This window comes from Pinus tabuliformis, chromosome 5_1 (assembly GCF_031772625.1).
Source record: "Pinus tabuliformis cultivar Carrire ecotype Pingquan chromosome 5_1, CPIR1, whole genome shotgun sequence".
Taxonomy (NCBI): Eukaryota; Viridiplantae; Streptophyta; class Pinopsida; order Pinales; family Pinaceae; genus Pinus; species Pinus tabuliformis.
The window spans coordinates 337,028,404-337,051,722 of record NC_142305.1 but is presented as its reverse complement, the minus strand read 5'-3'; the positions used below and the strand labels follow the sequence as shown (position 1 = coordinate 337,051,722).

General features: G+C 34.7%; 1 protein-coding gene across 1 annotated transcript; it reads right to left on the bottom strand.

The window, feature by feature from the left end:
• Positions 1–15,056: 15,056 nt before the first annotated feature.
• On the bottom strand, positions 15,057–15,811 carry LOC149164790 (expansin-A8-like). Its single transcript, XM_089430985.1, has 2 exons — positions 15,501–15,811; positions 15,057–15,372 (listed from the first exon to the last, which is right to left on the bottom strand). The coding sequence occupies exons 1-2, from the start codon at positions 15,707–15,709 to the stop codon at positions 15,057–15,059; spliced, it is 525 nt and encodes a 174-aa protein (XP_089287111.1). The 5' UTR covers positions 15,710–15,811.
• Positions 15,812–23,319: the final 7,508 nt, after the last annotated feature.

The window sequence follows — 23,319 nt, the reverse complement described above, 5'->3', positions numbered from 1 at the left end:
GCATACCAATAACCTGAATAGGAGATGGCTGGAACTAAGTAAAAAGCTGGTTCCGGCTCTCGCCTCTTAACCTTGCCTCCCTCTCCTCCCCCTTATCCTTCTTTGCTTTTGTTATCTTCATCGTTTATTTAATGGCTTTCCCCCCTTATAGTCCTTTTTGAATGTTTGTTAATATATAGTTATCTAAAAAAAAAATTAAAATTGATATAAATAAATAATTATATTATTGATTAGTAATTTCATTTAAATTTTTATATAGATTCATAATATTAGTATTAATTATTATATAAGACTCTATAATTAACTATTCTCAAACTACTACCATATAAACTTATAATATTTTATCGCATTTTAGTTATTTAACTTAGCAAATATGTTAGTTCTTTAGTAACATATTATCATATAAAAATCTAAAATTAATTATTTTTAAACTATTATTATTAGATAAATTTATAATAGTCTATATGACATTATTATAAGAATTTATAAGATTTGAGTTATTAAATTTGGTAAATATATTATATTTCTACCAACAAAAAACAAACTTTTACCTAATATTATTATAATCACTTATTATATTGATTAGTTAATTGACTAGGTCACTGTTTGCTTATATTAATTATATAATTAATAAATTTGCGATTCGTTCGATAATAAGTAATTTATTTTTACATAACGCTATTTTTCTAACCCAAATAATATTATTTCACTAATGACTAGCTATATGGCTAACATGTGCAATGATGCATCCCATGCTATTTATTTTCTCAGATCAATCGATTTCTCACCTTGTCCTGAGGATGAACCACATTAGTTGGTTCGAAACGTCAACCCCAATCCTTGCGATGTGATTAATCCAAAAGGCTATCTCTCTTAATTATGGATCACAAAAGTCTTCGATCTAACTTGATTGAAATTGTAAATTTTCTTGATTTAATAGTTTCAAAAATATCTAACTTATAAGTTTACAAAATTTACCGATAATTCATTCAATTTTTGTAGAAAAATATATTTTTATTTAGAAAAAGGAATGAAGAAAAAAATAAAATAGAATAAAAAAGATGTTATAATGGGCATAACAATATAGTGAAATTCACCAAATATTATTAATCAATAAAATTGAAAAACATAACCATAGAAATCAAAATAATGATAGCTCATATAACACTATATGAGTACAACAACTTTCCATACAAAAGTTATTTAGATTCTTTAATTCATCATTACAAATCCCATTTCCTATTGTATTAATAAAACAATGTCATCCAATAAAAAATAATAAAACCATGTCAATGGCTAAAGAAAACCCAACTCAAATGTGGATTGGAAATTCATTTGAGTTGGAAATTCAAAACTACAAAACTATAACACATATACCAAAATGTAAAACTATCTTAACTCTATTGAGATAAAAAGAAAATCTTGGCACATCTATGATAAGCTAAATTGTTCAAATTGAAATTTAATACGATATAACTTTATGAATATGAGTATCTCTTTGCTTGTTAATATTTTTGTTGAAAAATATTTTCTCACATTATTGGGCTCTCCCACATTAGTTAATAATTGTCATTGCATCATTATCAGTATAGTTGATTAGATTTCTTATAAGTTTATATATATATATATATAATATATATATATATACATACTTTTATGTTAAAGTAAAATGAGGTTTTGAAGATGTTTTCATCATGCATGTATTTAGAGCTTGTTGCTTTTTTTTTGATAAATTTGTAGTATTATCCATAACCAAGGAGATATAACTTTCTATCTTGTAATTAATTTAGTTTCAATGGAAATTATGGTTATTTTTGTAGTAGAAAATGGAATTTATAAAGTTAGTGATCAATAAATTTAATGGAAACAACTTAAACATTTGCAAATTCAAAATGGATTATTTCTTATTATGTGTGTGTATTATTTCTTTATTATGTGTGTGTATGTGTGTGTGCCTGAGAGAGGGAGAGAGAGAGAGCAAGGATTTTATTATAATGAAAGAAGCATAATATTGTTAAGTGGAATGATTGAAACAAGGCAAGGGATAAGGTCCTTTTCTTGTTAAGCCTTAGATTGTTTGAATTCATGGTGAAGGTGATGGGGAACAATGAAACAATTAAGCTTTATTTTATAAATAGGGGGCTAATATTCGTACCTCATATTACCACCCTAGTTACTCCTGGGATAGAAATCATATTCCATAAAGATGAAGGATGACAGGGTGACCAATCACCCAAATACTGCAAAACACTTTTAAAAAATTCAAGGTCATTAAAGATGAGGTGAAGGATGTTTAGGAATGCATTGTCTTCCTTTTCTTTTTACATACTTTGTATGGTAATTGTGTTCTTGACATAAGTGGTAGCACTAATTGGAGCATATAATGATATATGAAGTTATTTGTCAACAATCACTGAAATAAATATCAAAAGATAGTTCGAAATAAATTATTAGTTCATAAGCATTGTTGACAAGATGATATTTTAAGGAGGAAAAAAAACATGGTGAGACTATGAGAAAACCAAGAGGTAGTAGAAGAAGAAATAATTAGAAATTAAAATTTTAAAAGTATAAGAAAATGGCGAACATGAAAAAATTGTACTTATGTTCTTGTAGAAGTAGGATGACTCTCCTATCAAATTTTGGAACATGGAAGGAATCCTATTGTATTTTGAAACAAGGAAGGAATTTGTTATCTTATAGCAAGATTCTTCATATCGAATTTCCAAGAGAAAGTATGAATTCTGGATTCTAGGTTATCTTCCATGTGTCTCTGTAAAGGGCATGGTTCAAGGGGAATGGTATGATTCATAAAGGGATCATATTCTTTCTGGAATTGTAAGTCATGTGACAATATGGAATTGTAACTCACGTGACAATATGACATAGGACATGGAGGAAACATGGACATGAGTATCCAATAGTGGATACATTGACCCAAAAAAATACACTTTTAACACTTTATATATATCAAATTTCAAATTTCAAATACAAAAATGAAAGGTAGAGAGACATGTCCAATATTTTAATAAAGCACAACGTCTATAAAATGTTGATACAAGTAGTTACTACACTAATGATTATCAAACACATAATAAATTAGAATATCTAATATATATGTAATCATAATATATGTGTGTATGTATATAGTGTCACAAACACTATAGGTAGGAATGCTAATGATAAGTACAAAATAGGATAATATATACTAGAACCATATATGGGATAATCTCATAGATCATCATTATCACTAGTCCTATTCCATGTTAAAATCATCAAAATCAACACCCTTTCCACTACTCTCTCCTCCATCCTCTTACACCTCATCCTCCTTAATATTCAATCCAAGATCTGCATCTACTAGTGTGGAAAATGACACCTCAAGAGGATCACCATCATCAAATGTGCTCAAATCTTACCTAGGAGCCTGCACTGATACATGTGGATCATGGTATACATTCTCGTTCTTTATCCAGGGAGAGGGGTCAAGGGATACTTTCTCCATAAACTTCATTGTTCTCTTTGACTATGCCAACTGGTCTGTCAATTTCTTTGTTGGCATGGCTATCCACATCCTTATTTTGGTTTCTCAGGACGTGCTTTAAGGTTATATTTCCCAGACTTTCAAAACTTGCTCTGATCCTTATATAGATTTTATTGATGGCTATGCTTTTAAAGTCCCTATTGGCATATAGAGAGGCTATTATGATAGCACAATCCCCTATTATTATAGGGTTTTTGAATGCATTTTTGTTTAAAATCCTTGTGCCTAGGAGAAGGTTGTATGCTTCAGCCCTGTTGTTTGTCATTTCTCCCAGTCCCCATTCATAGGTTATTATTTTTTGTCCATTCGGATCTATTATAACTCCTCCTGCCCCTGCTTTGCCTGGGTTATTTTTTGCAGCTTCATCAAAAAAGAGAATGTGTCTCTTCTGTTCTTTTATCCATTCTGCAAATTCTTTGTCCTCCAATCTTAATTTCTAATTCTTGTTTGTGTGGGATTCTTTATTATTTGCTGTAACTACTGCTTTTGCTTTGTTTTATAACATTGATTTAATGTACCAGTCTTTCTCTTCTTGTTGTAAATTATTCTGATCCATTTTTGAGATTCCATTTGTACTAATTATCTCTGCAACTTGGCTCCAAGTTTTTCCTAAGATCTTGCCTAGATTTGGCTTTTGTTCTTTGAAAATGCATTGGTTTCGAGCTAACCAAATTTCCCAAAATAGGATTGAGGAAAGACATTTCCATATCCTTTTATTTTTGCCTTTTTTTCTTTGTATATGGGTAGCTTTTATCCCAGTTTTTATGAAGAATTGTCAACTGGATTGTTGGATTTATGTTTATTTCCAAAGGACTTGTTGCCTGTTTCCAGCACTCTCTCGCCACCATATAGTTAACGAATAAGTGTTGGATAGTTTCTTCCTCCTTTTAACACATGACACATTTTGAGGGCCCTTGTATTCCTTTTTATTTTTATTTTTAGAGGTAATAATTTTACCTTTGAGAAGGGTCCAGGTGAAGAATTTAATTTTGGGCAGAGTCTTTGAATTCCAAGCTGCTGCCTTCCAAAGACTCTAGTCATTTTGATTGTGAAGATTTTGGAGGAGGTTGTACCCCAATTTCACTGTGTAATCCCCTCCATTTTGGTCCCAAACAAAGTCATCCTGCTCTTCTATGTTGATGGGCGCAGCCCCAGCCAAATGGAATTTTAAAATTTCCCATTGACTTTTAAGTCTTGATGGAGTGGCCTTCTTTTTCCATCTAACACAGTTATTCTGATCCTAATCCGAAATAGAATAAAGTGTGTTGAAACTTTGCTCTTCCATCCAACTCTGAAGGCCCCTTAAATTTTGTTGCTAGTTTAAGGGGTTTTTTCCCATTATTCTCTTCTCCCAGATAGAAATTGTTTTGCCATTCCCTGGATTTGTTGATATTTGATCTCTAATAAGTGGAATTATCCTTTTAACCAATTTCCAGATTTGGGTGCATGGCCTGTCTGGAATAGTATTAGTGAGCATCTTTATTCTATGACCATTCAAGTATTTCATTGTTAGTACTTTTTCCCACTAGTGACCGTTCCCATTTATCATTCTCCAGATAATTTTTGTCCCCAGGGAAATGTTCCTTAGTCCTGGCAGTCATATTGCTATGCCTCCTTTTTCATAGGGAAGAGTAACTTGCTCCCATTTAACAAGGCTAAATTTTTTATTATCTTGTTCTCCTCCTTGCCAGAGGAAGCTTCTAATTATCAGTTCCATTTGCTTGTGGGCGCTTCCCAGAGCCATAATGATTGCATACTAATATATAGGTAAGGTCGAGAGAAGTGCTTTAATCAGTGTCACTCTTCTTGCCAGGTTGAGCCACATCACAAAATTTGACCCAAAACATAGTCTTTTAACCCCAAAATTGTCCTTGTGGGATCCCGTTCTCAACATGAGTTTACAAGCAAGCCTGATATGAGTGGAAGTAAGGTTTATGAGCTCCATTGTTGTATAGAATACAGTTCCATGGGCCCATAACCCATAGGATTCCAGAGGTGAGCACTTAGGCTCACAAAATTCAAGAGCCATCAAAGTTTGAAATACACAGACCCAAAAATTGTTTTGTGTAACTTATAAAAGTAAGAGGACGTTGATCGAGTGATGTGAGAGTGTGGGAAAGCACTTAGTGTGACTATTATCTCACCTATGAGCTGCATCATCATTTCCATTTATTGCCTTTAATATTTTTTCTTGGTATTAGAGCGGGAGGTAAAAAAAATTAGAGAATTGATTGAGAGGTGTGTGGTGTGTATGTGAAATGGTCTTGTTGTTTTGTGAGGAAGTGGAGATGGAAGTTAGTGTGATTGCACATGGATCTATGCAACATTATAATGAACCATGTTGAAATTGTTGTCTATTGTAGCCAATCTGTGTACAAACTTGTGTGAACAATGGGTCATGTTGTATCACTTCGAATTCGGGTTGGATTTTTGAACACTCAAGGTCTCCAAATCTACGATACCCTCTTAATTGACAACGAGATCAAAAAATAAAGAGTCGTATATTATGTCAATTATTGTCTATTGAAAAATGTGTGTACTGTTGCATTGAAGTTGTTGTCAATACAAGAATGTTGGAGATGTTGCAATGTGAACGAGCATCAGACTATCAAGAATGTTACACTAAGAAATACTGTTGTGTGGGATTCTATGTAAGCTACATGCGTCTAAATTGAGTTAGCTAAGGATTGTTCAAGTCATGAAAGCTATGAGATTACTGCATGTGATACTGTGTTGAGGTGTTGTAAGTTGCATGAATGGAAAACATGAATTTGCAAATGAAAAACATGGATGTACATAGATTTCTTATTTTTTCAATCAAGTGCGGAGCGAAGCAAGAATTTGCAAATGAAAAGCATGGATGTACATAGATTTCTTATTTTTTCAATCAAGTGCGGAGCGAAGCAAGCATTTGCAAATGAAAAACATGGATGTCAACTGTATCAACGGTCCTCAACGCTGAATGATGTGTCCAAGCGGTCGGAGACGAAGTCCGTATGGCATTTACGCACGAGAACGTGGGCCACGTGACATGGATAGATGAGTTGAATCCGGTGAAATAGAGTACTAGGCAAAATTTCCAAGAAAAATATCGCCTTCTTATATTGTTCAAAATATTACTTACATTCCATTCACATTTCTAACGGATTAAAATTAATAACAGATATCACACTTGCCCTTGCAATTATTTAGTGCTGGCCACACATGTTACCAGTGAAGACCTTCTTTAGTTGTGGGTAAATTTTGAACTCTTAGTATAAAATGGCTACGTGGCAAAACTATGGGTGCAAATTTTGCAGTTTTCACGTGGACAGAATTTATAAGAGGTTAAACAGGCGTTTTGATGAACCTGGACGTATGAAGCGTACAGAATTGGAGACGTCAACTTTCTACGTGGAAGTGTAAAGGCGGAGTGATAAGGACGAATGTAAGTTGAGTACTAAGTGAAAGAACTTTTCGTGATAACAATAGTGAGATGGTTAGATGAAGAAATTGGCGCCCGTAAGAGAGGGAATTATAAAATTGTCAAAATTGCTCACCGTAACTACTTGCAAGGTATACGAATGAGTAGTAACTACTTGCAATCAGCTAGGAAACATTGTCCGACATGAAATAAATTTAATGTGGGATAAAAAAAAGATACAAATGTAATATGAGGTTATATATATATAATTCATATGAAAATTTATGATATGATCTCGTAACAATGTTATAGAATAGGGAGTATTGAATGTTCGGTTATAAATTACCTTTTTATGGTCGTTATTTTTATTTTTTATTTTTTTTATTTAAAGACAAAATTCTAATGATTCAAAGCCCAATAGAGGTTGCAAAAAGGATGTTAATGTTTATGAGGGGGGCACAATCTTTAAATACAAATTTTATTTGGAATGTTTTTTGGACTTTTGAAATGTATATTTCATTCTCTATAGTAACTTCTCAATCACATATTAGTTAATGGTTCAAATGTACTCGAACCAAACCCATAAATATTTGCGATTGTGACAACTACAAAGTTCAGTCCTATAAAATTATTGTAAGGTTACCAAAGCATTAAACCATTTTGAATCATTGCTATAGATTTGAATAATTTATTAAATTCACCAATTAACCTTTGGTTTTGAGAATGGCTAATGTTGTCGTGTTATGTTATTTGACCCCTGTCTATGCTCCTTGGCATTTCATATATTATAAAATATATTAACAAATGATTGAGTGACCTTATTTGGCATTTCATATTATAACCGAATGCCTTTTGTCGTGTTATGTTACTCCCGTCTGTGCTCTTTGGCATTTCATATATTATAAAATATATTAAGAGCGACCTTATTTGGCATTTCATATTATAACCAAATGGCTTTATCCCTTACTGCATAATCTTATTGACATATGGTATGAATTCAAAATCCGTGTTTTTTTATGAATGATTTGAAAATTACATTTTTTTTTTTTTATCAATTTGTTCCTCTATTACGAAAGGAATTTGGAGCAGGTAACATCAATCAAATTAACTAATGTAAAATTTAATAATACTTGATACTTTACTATTATCAACATATATATTTTACTACTATCAAAACCTTTTTGTTGGTTAATTTTTTGGTTGAAAAATAGTTTTTCAATTTTTAAGTTTTTCATATTAATTACACTTGGTAACATAAAATCAAAATTTTAGATTCATATGTTAAAATAGAATTAGTGTTTTGAAAAGGATTTATATTAACTCTTCTTATTAATTACAATCGGTAACATAAAATCAAAATTTTAGATTCATATGTTAAAATAGAAATAGTGTTTTGAAAATGATTTGTTTTTCTATGTATATATTTCAAACATTTTGTAGTGTTAGGACTAACTTGTAATATTTATGATAAAAAAGCTACGATTTTATATGTAAATTTGTAATAATATTTATGATAAAAAAGTTACAATTTTATATGGTTTAGTTAGTTCAACTTTACTAGAAAGTTATGATGATTTTTGAAATAAGTTAGTAGCCATCCTGAATTATGATGATTTTTGAAATAAGTTAGTAGCCATCCTGAATTTTATTACTCTTGTTTTCTACCTTTACAAACTAAAAATGGTCATGTATACTTATTGATGAGAGATAAGATATCTCATCATAATAGACATAATAACTAAAAAGAAAAAATATTATTAAAAAACATACAACAATTTTCTTAATTAATTTTTCTTTATTTAATTTGATAATGATGATAGTATTAAAAAATGAAATAACAATTTTACTTTAAAATCTAAAATAAATTTTGAAATTATATAAATTTAAATCTCCAATAAATAAATTAGTGCATTGGTCCTGTTAAATGGTATTATGTAAACCATGTGATTCAACATTCAAATTATCGCTAAATCAAACCAACAAAAAAGGTCCCATAAATTTAATACTTTTTAACAAAAAATTTAATACTTTTTAAGAGTACAGCCTTTAATATCATCGGAGATCATTTGAAAGCGAGTGATATTGTTGCATCTCATGGGCTATTAGTGCCCACATTATATAAAATGGGGATGTTGGAAATAATAATCCCAACCACCTTCTTAAAAACACTGACAAACACCATGCTTGACTGTTAACTATTGCACGTATGCAATTTTGTTTCACCTTGTATGCAATTTTGTTTACACGCGAAAGGATTGAACTCAGAACAAGTCAGAACATAAGCGTGGGAGGATTGAAGTTAGAACAGAGGTACAACGCTGACCATTCTGCAAAACAGGACAGAGTGAGTTTAGCACATTTAATGAATTTTGGGCCCACACTCCATAACACAAGTTGAGAAACCCATTTATTATGTAAAATTGACCATGTTGTGTTTTAAATATTTTCTCTGTCATGTATTAACGTCAAATTTGTATGTTGAGATAAATGTGAATGTAAAAGTCATTTGCATATTAGAGAGACCGAGAGAGGTTGAAAGTATGTGAGGGAGTGAGGAGAAAATTGTGGAGGAAATATTGGTGGGTGCATGGAAACCAATTTCAAAGACATTTACCTGCAACCCCAGCAGACTCCATTTATTACGCGAATGTGTTTTCCTATGTTTTGAAATACAATACAAAGTATGTTGTGTTGCGATGTGGTTCTAAAGCTTCATGAGTAAATTTACCGCAACCTTTTTGTTTCTACTATGTTTTTCCATGACTTATTTCCCGTGTCTTGTGTATTATTTAAGCCTCTGTGTAGTTGCGATATCATTGCTGCAACATAAGACTTACCTTGCCGCAACTGAATTCTGAGCCAGACTCTTCTCCTCTGACCCTACGAAATTTTTTCTGATCTTCTAATATGGTATCATAGCGAGTTAAACATTGTTGGTGTAAAAACAAGTGCTTTTACTAGCAATTAAAATTTGTTTTGAGGACATATTGATTTTTTTAGAATATTTACAAGCAGGTAGAAAGGTTTTTTTTTCTCACTCCGAAATGGCAACAGCAAGCATAAGCTTCACTAATCTAATGACAAAAGTTATGACTATTAGAATATTACAATGAAGGCCCTATTTTCTTCTCAAGACATTTGGGACTTGGTGGAGAATGGTTTTCAAGAACCAGTAGACGTAGAAGCATACATTGCCTTGTCTCAAGCATAAATGGATCTGTTGAGGGACAACAGGAAGAAGGATGAAAAATCCATCTTCTACATTTTTCAAGCGATTCATGAAAGTGTTTTCCCAAGGGTTGCAGTAGCAACGAAGTCCAAGCAAGCATGGGACACCCTCGAGAAAACCTACCAAGGCATGGAAAAAGTGAAGACAACAAAACTGCAAAGGTTGAGAAGAGATTTTGAAACACTTTGTATGAAAGAGTGTGAGAATGTAGACTCATTTTTTACACATGTAATTGGGTTGGTTACTCAAATCAGGTCTCATGGTGAGACAATTCAAGAAAGCGGAATAGATGAGAAAGTTTTCAAAAGTTTTCCAGCAAGGTTTGATGCCATTGTTGTGGCCATAGAAGAGACAAAGGATCTCTCACAGTTCTTAGTGGATGAGCTTCATGCATCACTAGCTTGTCATGAACATAGACTGAATAGATCAACAAGCCCCTCATTGGAGCATTCCTTCAAGACACAAGTTTCATTTGGTCAAGGTAGGGCAAAGGAAGATCATATGCTAGAGGAAGAGGAAGAAGCCCACACAGAGGTGGAAGAAGCAACTCTTCAAGACGAAGTGGAAGGGGAAACAATCAAATTCCAGGTCAAGGCCCAAGCCAAAATCAAGCACAAATTCAGAGGTACGATAAATCTCAAGTCCAATGTCGAAGTATGGTCATTATGCAAAGGAATGTAGAAAGAAGCAATATGACATTAGCTACAAACCAAGTGTAAATTTCAGAAAGGAAAATTAGAACCATGATAGCATGTTTTTAGCTTGTAATGTAGCACAAGAAAAACGAAGTGATATATGGTATCTAGATTCAGGGTGTAGCAACCACATGTCAGGGAAAGCTGAAATGTTTTCCAATCTAGATGAAAGTGTGAAATCTAAAGTGACATTAGGGACTGATAGAAAAGTATCTGTCATGGGAAAAGGAAGAGTTAATATCGTAACAAAGAAGGGGGAGAAGAAGTACATCTCAGATGTTTACTTTGTCCCTGGTTTAAAGCATAACCTCATAAGCCTTGGACAACTCATGCAAAAGGGCTACAATGTCTTCTTCGAATATGATGTGTGCACAATTTTGGATAGGCCTCCAAGAAAATAGCTAATTGCAAAGGTTCAGATGATAAACAATAGAATGTTTCCCCTAAACATAAGATCGGATTTGGAAGAAGAAGGTGCGCATGCACAACTATCAATGAACTCACAAGAGGATGAAAGAAAAGATGCAGTTGTCACACAAGTGAACTATCAAGGAGAGGCCTTATTTGCATTATTTTGTCATATAGATGACCCAATCCATTTTCAAGATGCAATCAAAGAAGAAAAATGGGTTGCGGGAATGGAGGAAGAAATAGAAGCGATAGAAAAGAATGACACATCGGAGTTAATGAACCTTCCATAAGGAAAAGAAATAATTGGAGTGAAGTGGGTTTATAAGACCAAGAGCAATGTTGACTGTAAGATTGAAAGGCACAAAGCAAGGCTAGATGTCAAAGGATACAAGTAGCAAAATGCAAGATATTATTCAGAGACGTTTGCGCCAGTCACAAGGATGGAGACAATGCATACAGTTGTGGCGATTTCCAATCAACATAAATGGAAAGTGTATAAAATGGACGTAAAATAAACTTTCTTAAATGGAGTACTGAAAGAGGAAGTGTATGTTGCGCAACCACCTGTTTATGAGGTAGAAGGCCAAGAAGACAAAGTTTCTCGGTTGAGGAAAGCTCTTTATGGGTTGAAGCAAGCACCACATGCATGGTATAGCTGTATAGATGCTTACTTGTTGGACAATGGTTTTGAAAAATGTGACGGTGAGCCTACTCTCTACATCAGAGAGAGTGATGGTAAGATTCTTATTGTCATCTTATATGTAGATGATTTGATTTTTATAGGCAGTGATGTTTTCCTCATCACTGATTTCATAGAAGTCATGAAGAGTGAATTTGAAATAACTGACTTGGGGTTGTTAAGGTATTTTTTAGGCATAGAAGTGAAGCAAACAAAAAATGGAATTTTTATCTCTCAATCAAAGTAAGTGCAGACATTTTGGAGAGGTTTAAGATGCAAAACAACAAGCCTACACCAACTCCAACTGTCATGGGGTTGAAGTTGAGCAAAGAAGATTGCAGCAGCAATGTCAATCCGACATTATACAAAGGTATGATAGGAAGCTTGATGTATTTGACTGGCACTAGGCCGGATATAATGTATGCAGTGAGTTTGGTGTCGAGGTTCATGGAAACCCTTAAGGAAACACATTGGCATGCATCAAAAATGATTCTAAGGTGTCTCAATGGGACAAAACAGTATGGCATTTTGTACACCGCAACAAGTGAGTTCAGGATGGTTGGTTACACTGACATTGATTGGGTAGGAAGTGTCGATGACAGAAAGAGCACATCAGGATATGTTTTTCATTTGGGTTTTGGAGCCATTTCATGGGCCTCCAAGAAGGAATCCATAGTTTCATTGTCAACAACAGAAGCAAAATGTGTCACCGCAATAGCAACAACGTGTCAAGCAGTTTGGTTGAGAAGGATGTTGAGGGATCTTCACTACAACCAAGAGGGAACAACAACTATATTCTGTGACAACGCATACGCAATTGCATTATCAAAGAATAATGCTTTTCACAAGAGGACCAAGCATATTGATGCTAAATATGATTTTATCATAGAGTTGATTAATAATGATGAAATTGTGTTGCAGCATGGAAGATCATAGGAACAATTTGCTGATATTTTCACAAAGCCATTAGCACATGAAAGTTTTGTTTATCTCAGAGACTATTTGGGAATTGTCAATGACGAAAGTTGTGATTAAGGGGGTGGTGTTGGAAATAATAATCCCAACCACCATCTTAAAAACACTAACAAACATGATTCTTGCCCGGTCTTGAAAGAAATCCAAGCTGCCAGGCATGGTTTGATATGCGCAAACACCTCCTACCTGCCTTGAGAACGTGAAGCATCATCACCATCACTGCGATGGGTGACTTCAACCCTGCAATCCATCCACGAAGCGTATGTCCCGAAAAAATCGGTGTGATATGTGGAAAGCCTATTCTTGTCTTCGTTCGGGTATCCTGACCCATGTGTGCCATCACCAATAACTCTAAACCACAGTCCAAACTATTGTCTGCATAAATGCCTCTGCAATTCCGACATGTGTATCATATAGTGCTAAAGAATCTGTGTGGCGTAGCTTCTGCCTTACACCATGGCCAGAGGATGCAGATCTGATCTATTTATAAGATTGGCCAATTTTATGTTCTGATTGGCAAGTGGGAAGTGCTTCTGTTTGATGGAAAGTGGTAAAGTTCTCTTCATGTGTAGAAGATCATGGTTGTGTAACGCATGCAATAATAAAGTATATTTATGAAGGCTTCACTTTAAATAGCTTAATGGGATGAACTAGATGGAGGAATGGTAGATGCAGATCAATCAAAATATAAGTGTGAACATTGTGTATGAAAATTGACAAATGGATAGGATAGGTTAGGTCAGAAAATATTGGTATTTGTAATAACATACTAATTATTGAATAGATTAATGTGACGCTTATTAGTTATAAGTAGTTTTTAATAAGGTCAAGTGGGTGTGATCTGTTTTTTAGAAGTATAATTTATTTTATAGAAGGTCAAGTTGTAGAATTGTCAATGTCTTCTGTACCCATAATGTTATTTATAACAGAAGACCACATAGTCAAGAGATGGTGGCAATTCCATAAGAAGCTTTAGTATCAAGACTAACATGTATAGAGACTAACAAAGATGGTTTGAAGCATTTATGTCTTAAATGGATCAAGTGGGAAGCTCAAAAGTGTGGTGAAGAAAAGAGAGTGAGATTTCAAAATGGATATGAGAGCTATTGATAACTGTATTGGAGAAATGCGACAAAGAATCATTTATTGTTGTAATCTATGTTACATGTAAACATTAAGGGAGAATGTTCCATGCAATGCTTCCATGTCATGTGTAGTTGTTATTATTAATAAAGAAGAATCAGTCTAGATGTTGTTGTTTCCTATGAATTGTAATGTATGTTACATGTAAACCTTAAGGCAGAATGTTCCACGTAATGCTTCCATGTCATGTGTAGTTGTTATTATGAATAAAGAAGAATCGGTCTAAATGTTGTTGTTTCCTATGAATTATAATTGTGATCTAGATGTGTCTAAATTAATAATTTATGTACTATATATGTGTATAACTATTATGAAAAAAATAAAAAATAAAATGTAATTTATAAACTTAGCTCATCTTAAAGATCAATGTGAAATCTAAGTTCCCCGTTTTCTGTGTCATATTCGGTGGAAGTCTAGTTTAGATTCGGTTGAAACAGTTATAATCTCATAATGGTAAATTTCATCTATTCAAAACAATTAAAAAAATACACACACATACTACTTTACTCCATACATCCATTAGCAGAACATGCTTAAATCGTTCCGAATTTATGTCCTGACGTAACTCTGGTTACTTCAATTTATCAAGCCGAAAGAAGATGGCTAGCAGAACCAATTTCAGATTACGCAATTGTGAAAGTCATAAGAATCTCTACCAACTGTCATAAGCGATTAAAATGAAGCTATCGAGACTCTCAATTATGCAATTGAGGAGAAATATGGTACTAATACAAAATATCGCCACCCCAAGTTGGCAGTACAGCTCTATACGCGATGCATACATCAATTCTATGCTACAGCAACAATCAGAGTCGGGGGCTAATTTGCGTATCCTATTCAACATTATGAATACTAGCCTCCTGAAGTACTCTCGGAGTAATAACCACTTAAAAGCGGGTGATATTGTCGGATCACCTCCGCTTCTTTGCTTCAGCGTTACTCTTACACAAGTTAGCCTTGATACATATTAGAATGGCTTAAAATTGCAGTCCTTCGAACGTCTGGCCAAATTGCCAATTTGCAGGAGCAATGTTATAGGAAGTGATAGTTCTCCCGTTGCTGGTGGTGACCTGGAAGGATAGACTCTGCCCATTTAAATAGGAGTTGCTCTGCCAATTATGTCCCCAGTTTCGGGACATTGTTTTCCAACTAGTGTTGGAGCCTTTGATGGAAACCGCCTCCACATCCCCTGCACCTCCTACATTGGTAATGAGTACCAAATTGAATACCAAATTGAAGTAGGAGTGCCCATTGATCGTGAATCGAACTCCTCCCTTCCTCACGCATGGCACCCTGCACGCATATATATTAACCTTGCAGCTAAGGATTTCATCCTAATTAAAGTCCAGTTGGAAATAAAACTTCAGGTTGAAGAATAGGATTATAGTGTTATCAGACTAATTAGGGTAGCAATTAATTACCTTCTGAATATGATTGGAATAATGCCACTTCTGTATATGGCGATCTGTTGAAAAGCAGGTTGAGCCATGTGGAAGTGTTGGAGAGGTGGATTGCACCATCCTCCATTGTCGTTGGGAAGAGCATTGTTAGGGGGACAGAGGTTAGTCGCAGTAACTGTCGCAGTGCTTGGTAGACACCAATGGGGGTCGTAGTGGTGGTTGCATTTCATTTGGTAGCAGACTCCACAGGTAGCTCCATTGTTGAGAAGCACCGTGCTCAGAGCTGCAGCATTTGTTCCATAGCCTTGGCTATATAGGTTGCCGTATCCGCACGCACCGCCTGTCCAATTAATTTCACGGTCGATTTGCTTAACTAACATATGGTATAAAATAATTATCTAAAGCTGAAAATGAAGCCAATATTATTGAACGTACTACGCCCATGCAGCCTGACCAGGGGTTAAATTTGACGGGTGACCCTACCCGTCAAGGAATTTTTTTGTGACGTTTTTATTTTTAAACTGCCCATCATATGACTTTTTAAATTTATTTGTACAGGTTTCATCTAATTTTAAATTGTACTCATAATTGTTCAAATTTTCCATTCTTTGTTGTACCATTCGGCTCAAGTCTCATTGCTACACTTTGTTTTGAGACCTGCTGATCAAATTTTTCAACAAATTTTCCAGATTGTTCAAATGTTCTAAGTTTTTTTGTTTAAAATGGAAATAGTGATAAAATAGAAGGGAAATATATACGGAAACAACAAAAAATAATATGCAGGATACCACAAATAGTAATTTTTGTGAAATAATGTTGATATTCACCGCTAGTATTCATGACAAGTAAATTATTCATCCCTCCCAGTTGTGAAGAAGTTGTGAATAATCAATGACAATGGTAACCAGGGGTTAAATTTGAATAATGAATATATAATCAAATTAAGAAAATGTTTACATGAATTCTACACTTTCTACACTTTAGGCAGAGAAGAAAGCAAAATACAAAAATACAATCTAAAACAAAGTAAACTAAAAAACAAATTATCAAGCATTAAAATTAAACGAAGCTAAACTAACACAGATTGGAAAAACTCATAATGAGAGCCAAAATTGGCACTCTTGTAACATTTGAGGTTAAGAAAAATCGCTGTAATTTAAAACTTAGTTACTATTTAAAACTACACTAAAATAATTTAATTACAATTTAATTTTAAACTAATTTTAACACAAATAATTTATAAATTTAAATTTAGATGATTTTTTTAAGGAATTTTATATAAAACATTTCATAATCATAATTGCCCACAAGCGAATATCTGGAAAAATTCAAAATAAACACAAATTTGATCATTTAAAATGCAATTCGACACCAAACCTAGATTGACTCTCTTTTCTTTTGTTTCTGCAATTACTCGGCATAAAATATAACCTGGTGATTACATTATACAGGGCCGATGGGTTTTGCAACTTCTCCACTTTAACACATCTTGACATGACTGAGTGCGACCATCTAGAGAAGCTTCCGGAGCGATTTGGAGAAGTAACAAGTTTAAGAAAGCTAATTATGACCAGTTGTCAGAGTCTACAGAAGCTGCCAGAAAGTTTCTGCCAACTCAAGTACTTGGAGCACTTGGATTTATCAGCGTGCTCGACTCTTGAAGAACTATGTATATACTTCAAAGGTCTCTCACTACTGCGAGTTCTATCACTGAAAGACTGCGACAAGCTAAAGAAGCTCCCTGAGGATTTCCAATGCCTCACCTCATTGGAAGTTCTGGATGTAAGAAATTGCTCTAAGTTGGAAGGGAAATGGATAGACAGCATGCTAAAGATGAAGATGCTACAAATTTTGCGCATAGCAGGAAGCGAGTTGTTGGAGGAAAGATGGGAGAAAATTCAAGCACAACAATGCAATCAATCCTGGTCTTGTGCTGTGTATACAAAGGAGGTGATCCACATTTTCTAACATGTTTTCTGTTCCCACATTATAATTAACTCTTTTTATGTTTAGATCCTAAAACATATCACAGGGAAAAAATAGCACAGCATACATTATTTTTCCTTTCCACTCACTTTAGCTTTCTCTTCAGGGTTTATCAAATGACGAGAATCTTCTAACGCAGTTCCAATTAGAATTTGATAGCATGCTCACTAATGGAAAAGGAAAGCCACTGAATATATCTGGTCGTCCTCTCAACAAGCTGCTGCTTGTTATGTTTGATGGCCATCAGGAATTCTATCTTGATTATGCTTTTCCTTTTCCTTTACTTGAGGAGAGTATAGATGACTTATTTAATTTCGAAATGGTTTATTTTGGCCACCATTGGGATCAGTTGCTTAAGAAAGTGGCGGATAGAATAGTGGGGGCATGCTCCTTTTATTGCTAGCGGAGACACTAAAGCATTGTTTCAAAGACTGCCCTCATTAGTTGATCATTTCGAGACGGAATTTGACCGGAAACTTACCAGCAGTTTCCAAATGACCGCGGAAACTTACCAACAGTTTACCCCTGCCTGGAGGTCACCGGCCCGCTGCGGCAGCTGCCCAATTAAATCAATCACTAATGCATGCCACGCTATCACTGCCATGGCATTTAGAACTAATTTGATATTTATTGTTCCGGACTTTTCCTTGAGTTTAACTGGAGTCTGGGACGGTGGGACCTCTAAATTTCTAATATTCTGCCCAGCTATATATATGAACTTGTGAGTTTTTAATATGCCGGTCAAAATAACGTTTTCGAAAATTATTTGCAAGTTAGAGATGACATTTAAATTTTAAAATAAATCGTATTTTACGTATAAAATCGCCAAAAACTTGCATACGGGCGTCAAATTTAACCCCTGAGCCCGACGCATCGTTGCCACCGTAAAACATAGCATGTGTGGATTGCTAGTCGCTACCTAGTGCATAGGCTGTAGCAGCTATCCCGAAGAAACCGAAGGTTGTGGCCAGTATTACGGGAGCCATTTGACAACGAAACAGATGCTCACTTAAAGATAGGTAGGTTTCCTCTTAATGAATATCTAACGCTAGAACTAAGTAGAATGGAAAGTAGAACCGATCATCTGAGTCGATGGCTGATTGGTGAACTCCAACAGATATAAAGAATCGGGAGGTTGATAAGTTATCGAAATTTCTTCCGCTAACGTCGGCACCCACCGCAATGAGCGGATATTGTCTAGATATTAATATCCGTTGGAGAGTCGTTGGGTGCACAGTGCACATGCACCGCTCGTTCAAACCTTCGGTGACATCTGCACACGGGATTCAAGGGGTTCTTATTTTCAAAAGTCTGACCACAATATGACCGACACTACTAGAACTAGGGTTTCTTATTTTCAAAAGTCTAACCAAAATATGACTGACACTACTGGAACTAGAACTAGAACTAGGGGTTTTTATTTTCAAAAGTCTGACCACAATATGACCGACACTACTGGAAAGCGAGAGTCATAAGCGGAAGAAAGTTTTTTGACGAGGACATAAAGTAACTATATGATGTGAAATTTTCTCCAACATAGATAGATAAATGAATTGGTGCTCGTGAGAGGACGAATTTTGCAACGATCAAAATTTTGAATAAATTTAGAGCAGGGGATGAAAAACCTAACTAAAATATCCGATCGTTAATGGATGTATAGTATTAACGAGCAACAAACATAGGTAGCAGCGAGTAGTGGTATGTTTTAGGAGTACTAGGATAATGGTGGACTGTGAGCGCATGTATTAATTAATGCCATCGTAATGGCTGTATGTTTTAGGAGTACTAGTATAATGGTGGACTGTGAGCGGATGTATTAATTAATGCCATCGTAACGGCTGTATAGAATAGACGAGCAATGAACATATGGGAGCAGCAGGTATAGTTGTATGTTGGAGGAGGATTAGGATTAGGGTGGATTGTGGGGATGTATCAATAAAATTGTTAATTTAAAAATTGTGATGAAATTTGTGTTTATTTAATAATTTTCATGAAGGTTGTGTTTAATTTTTATGTGTATTAATGTAACCATTGTAGTAAAGATGTGTTTTGTTTTTATGTGTATCACTGTTATATAGTAGTTCATAAAAGTATGATTCAATTTTGAAAAGGTGTTAGTTTAGGTTATTTATAACTTTTTTTATAATTAAATAGTTAATATTTTTAAAAATAATTTAATTATATATATATATATATATATATATATTATTAAATATTTTATATTTTTGATTGAATTAATAAAAAATTTAGAAATTTTCATTTTTATGAAATAATTATGTATTTTTTTAATTTTTTTCTATCTTTTATATATATGTATGTTAGAATAATGATTAATGTTTTATTTGTTTTTTAGTTCATTTTATGAAAATCTTATAATTTATAAAATGCACCATTAAATTGATTGAAATTAAGAGAGATAGTCTTTCTGATTAATCACATTGCAAGGATTGGGTGGACGTTTAGAACCAACTAATGTGGTTCATCCTCAGGACAAGGTGAGAAATCGATCCATCTGAGAAAATAAATAGCAAGGATGCATCATTGCACAGTGTTAGCCGTTATGTAAAAATAAATTACTTATTATCGAATGAGTGAAAGTTTATTAATTAAATAATAAAATAATAATATAAGCAGGGCTGACCTAGTCAATTAACTAGTCAATATAATAAGTGATTATAATAATATTAGGTAAAAGTTTGTTTTTTGCTGGTAGAAATATAATATATTTACCAAATTAAATAACTCAAATCTTATAAATTCATATAATAATGTCATAGGACTATTATAAATTTATCTAATAATAGTTTGAAAATAATTAATTTTAGAATTTTATATAATAATATTTTACTAAAGACCTAACATATTTGCTAAGTTAAATAACTAAAATCTGATAAATTATTATAAGTTTATATGATAGTAGTTTGAAAATGGTTAATTATAGAATCTCATATAATAATATAATACTAATATTATGAATCTATATAAAAATTTAAATGAAATTAATAATCAGTAATATAATTATTTATTTATATGAATTTTTTTTTTTTTAGATAACTATAAATTAACAAACATTCAAAAAGGACTATAAGGGGGGAAGTCATTAAATAAAACAAGGAAGATAACAAAAGCTAAGAAGGATAAGGGGGAGGAGAGGGAGGCAGAGTTAAGAGGCGAGAGCTGGAATCCAGCTTTTACTTAGCTTCCAACCATCATCCATATTCAAGTTATTGGAATGCCTCTCAATCTCAATCGCTTCCTTGAGTTTCCTGTGGTGGAAATGACCAATTTTAGCAATGAATTTAGACTCTTCAATGCAGACATGGTGCTTAGATTTCTCAGCATGTTTTGCAAGGGCTGACATGCGGGAGCGATTATGTCTGAGGTCAGCCACATGTTCACTGATCCTCTGCTTAATAGATCTCCAAGTTTCTCCAATGTAGGGGATACCACATGAGCAAGGGACAAGGTAGACCCCTTTTGAGCTCATTGGGTCAATAGGGTCCTTGACTGACCTAAGAGAATTTTTAATGGTATTGAGAGGCTTGAAGAACGAAGAAACATTAGTTTTCTTAAGAATATGGGCAATCCTACCAGTGGTCCCTTGGATATACGAGAGATGAACCTTAGAGATAGGATCATAGAGGGCATATTTAACCTTCGGTTCCTTGCTAGCTCTGTGAAAAGCCTTAAGGCTATGGGATCGGTTGTACCCGTTATTTTAAAAAAGCTCAAGAACATGAGATTTCTCTTGATCAAGATGCTCGTCATCGGAGATTCTTAGGGCACGGGTAGCGAGAGTGCTGAGAACCCCAAATTTCTGAGCAAGGAAGTGCTGAGAATCGGCATGGAGGTACTGTTCCGTGTGAGTCTTCTTCCGAAAAACTTGGTAACATACGGACCCATCATCCTTCCTAGAAAGCAGGATGCCAAGAAAGGGAAGGCGACCATTCTCCTCCACTTCCATGGTGAACGTGATGGAGTCTGATTAGGAATTAAGGTGCTCAAGAAACAAATCTAGTTTCTCTCGACCATGAGGCCAGATGACACAAGTGTCATCAACGAACCTCTTCCATTTTTTAGGACAGTATTTGGCCGAAGCAAGGGCCCTGGTTTCAAAATCTTCCATGAACAAGTTTGTGACAATAGGGGAGAGGGGGGGGACCATCGCAACACCACAATTTTGTTCATAGAATTCACCCTGAAAGCTAAAAAAAGTGGAGGTGAGGCAAAGGCCAACTAATTTGGCCGTGTCTTTATCGGGAATACGAGACCTTTGTTGAGAAGACTAAAGACAGAGGGATAGAAATTCTTTTTTGATAGATTAATAACATTCTTGAAACCCCTATTATTATTATGATCATCATCATCATCTTAGCTGGTGCTGTTATAACTATTATTATTGTAATTATTATTACATCTATTATTATTATAGTCATAAATATTATTATTATATTTATTACTATGATAAGAGTTATTAATATCGTTATTGTGATTAAAGTAATTAGTATTATTACTATCAACCCTAAAAAGTAAATTGTTATTATGAACGACGTTATTAGAAATATTCTTGCTTTTACCGGAGATATTAGAGTAGATATTGTGTTTATTTATGTTATGTCTATTAAAATGAAAGGGTCGAGAGGAAGACAACATGATCAAGGACGGGATGGTGGAGGAGCAATCCGTTAAGTTCGAATTGATGGAGGAGGAGAGAGGTAGACCGATAACCAATGCCAGGGGCAAGCTGGAGGTAGGGGGGAAGGAAGATTCCTTGGTGGAAGAAGTCACTAAATAGCATGTATATGCGTGGAGAGGGGGAGGGATGTTGCGAAGAGCGGACCTGGACCTATCAACATAGTTAGAGGACTGGACAGTGATTGAGGAAGGTGGAGGTATGAGCGAAGACAAGGGGTTAGCATCGAGGGAGGGAAGGGAATGGGAGAGGTTAAACCGAGGGGACAACGAACTCACTAGGTTCATCAACAATGCTGCAGAGGGTGGTATCGCCGATGGAGATGAGAGAGAAATGTCAACAGCTAGTAGAGAGGACCAAGCACGTGTCGAAACCGAGTCCGTGAATGGAACCCTGGGAGATCTAGAAGGAGATATGTCAACAGCCATCGGAGAGGACCTAGCGGGTGCTGAAACCGAGTCCAAAAATGAATCCGCAGGAGATCTGGAAGATGGGTCAGTGGTAGGAAGCAACTTGACAACTTCTGAAGAGGACTAAGCAAGTGCACCAGAAACATAAACTTGAAGAGGGGAAGTAGAAGGAGACCGTCCAGTAATTTTGAGAGAACGCCCTGGGTGAGAGGGGGAAGATGCAGAATCGGGTTTTGAAGAAATTTGCATGCAAGCCTAATTCCTCAATGCAGAGACCTGTTCATTGTTTACTGCACTAGCAGATTGAAGTAGAACCAAGCTAAAGACGAAACCGGAAGAGCGTTTCCCATAATTCAATAGCCTTTTGAAGTTAATGAAATTCTTTTTCTTGGAGGATTCTTCCAATTGGAGGGCCTTCGCTGCCGAACTACCATCAATCACATTCCACAAGGACATTAAGATCTAGTTTGCTAGATCCAAATGGAGCCAGAGAAGTCTTGCTCCCGCACGTCAGCCTTTGCAGAACATGCTGAGAAATCTAAGCACCATGTCTGCATTTAAGAGTCTAAAGTCATTGCTAAAATTGGTCATCTCCACCACAGGAAACTCAGGGAAGCGATTGAGATTGAGAGGCATACCAATAAACAGAATAGGGATGATGGCTGGAAGCTAAGTAAAAGCTGGATTCCAACTCTCGCCTCTTAACTCTGCCTCTCTCTCCTCCCCCTTATCCTTCTTGGCTTTTGTTATC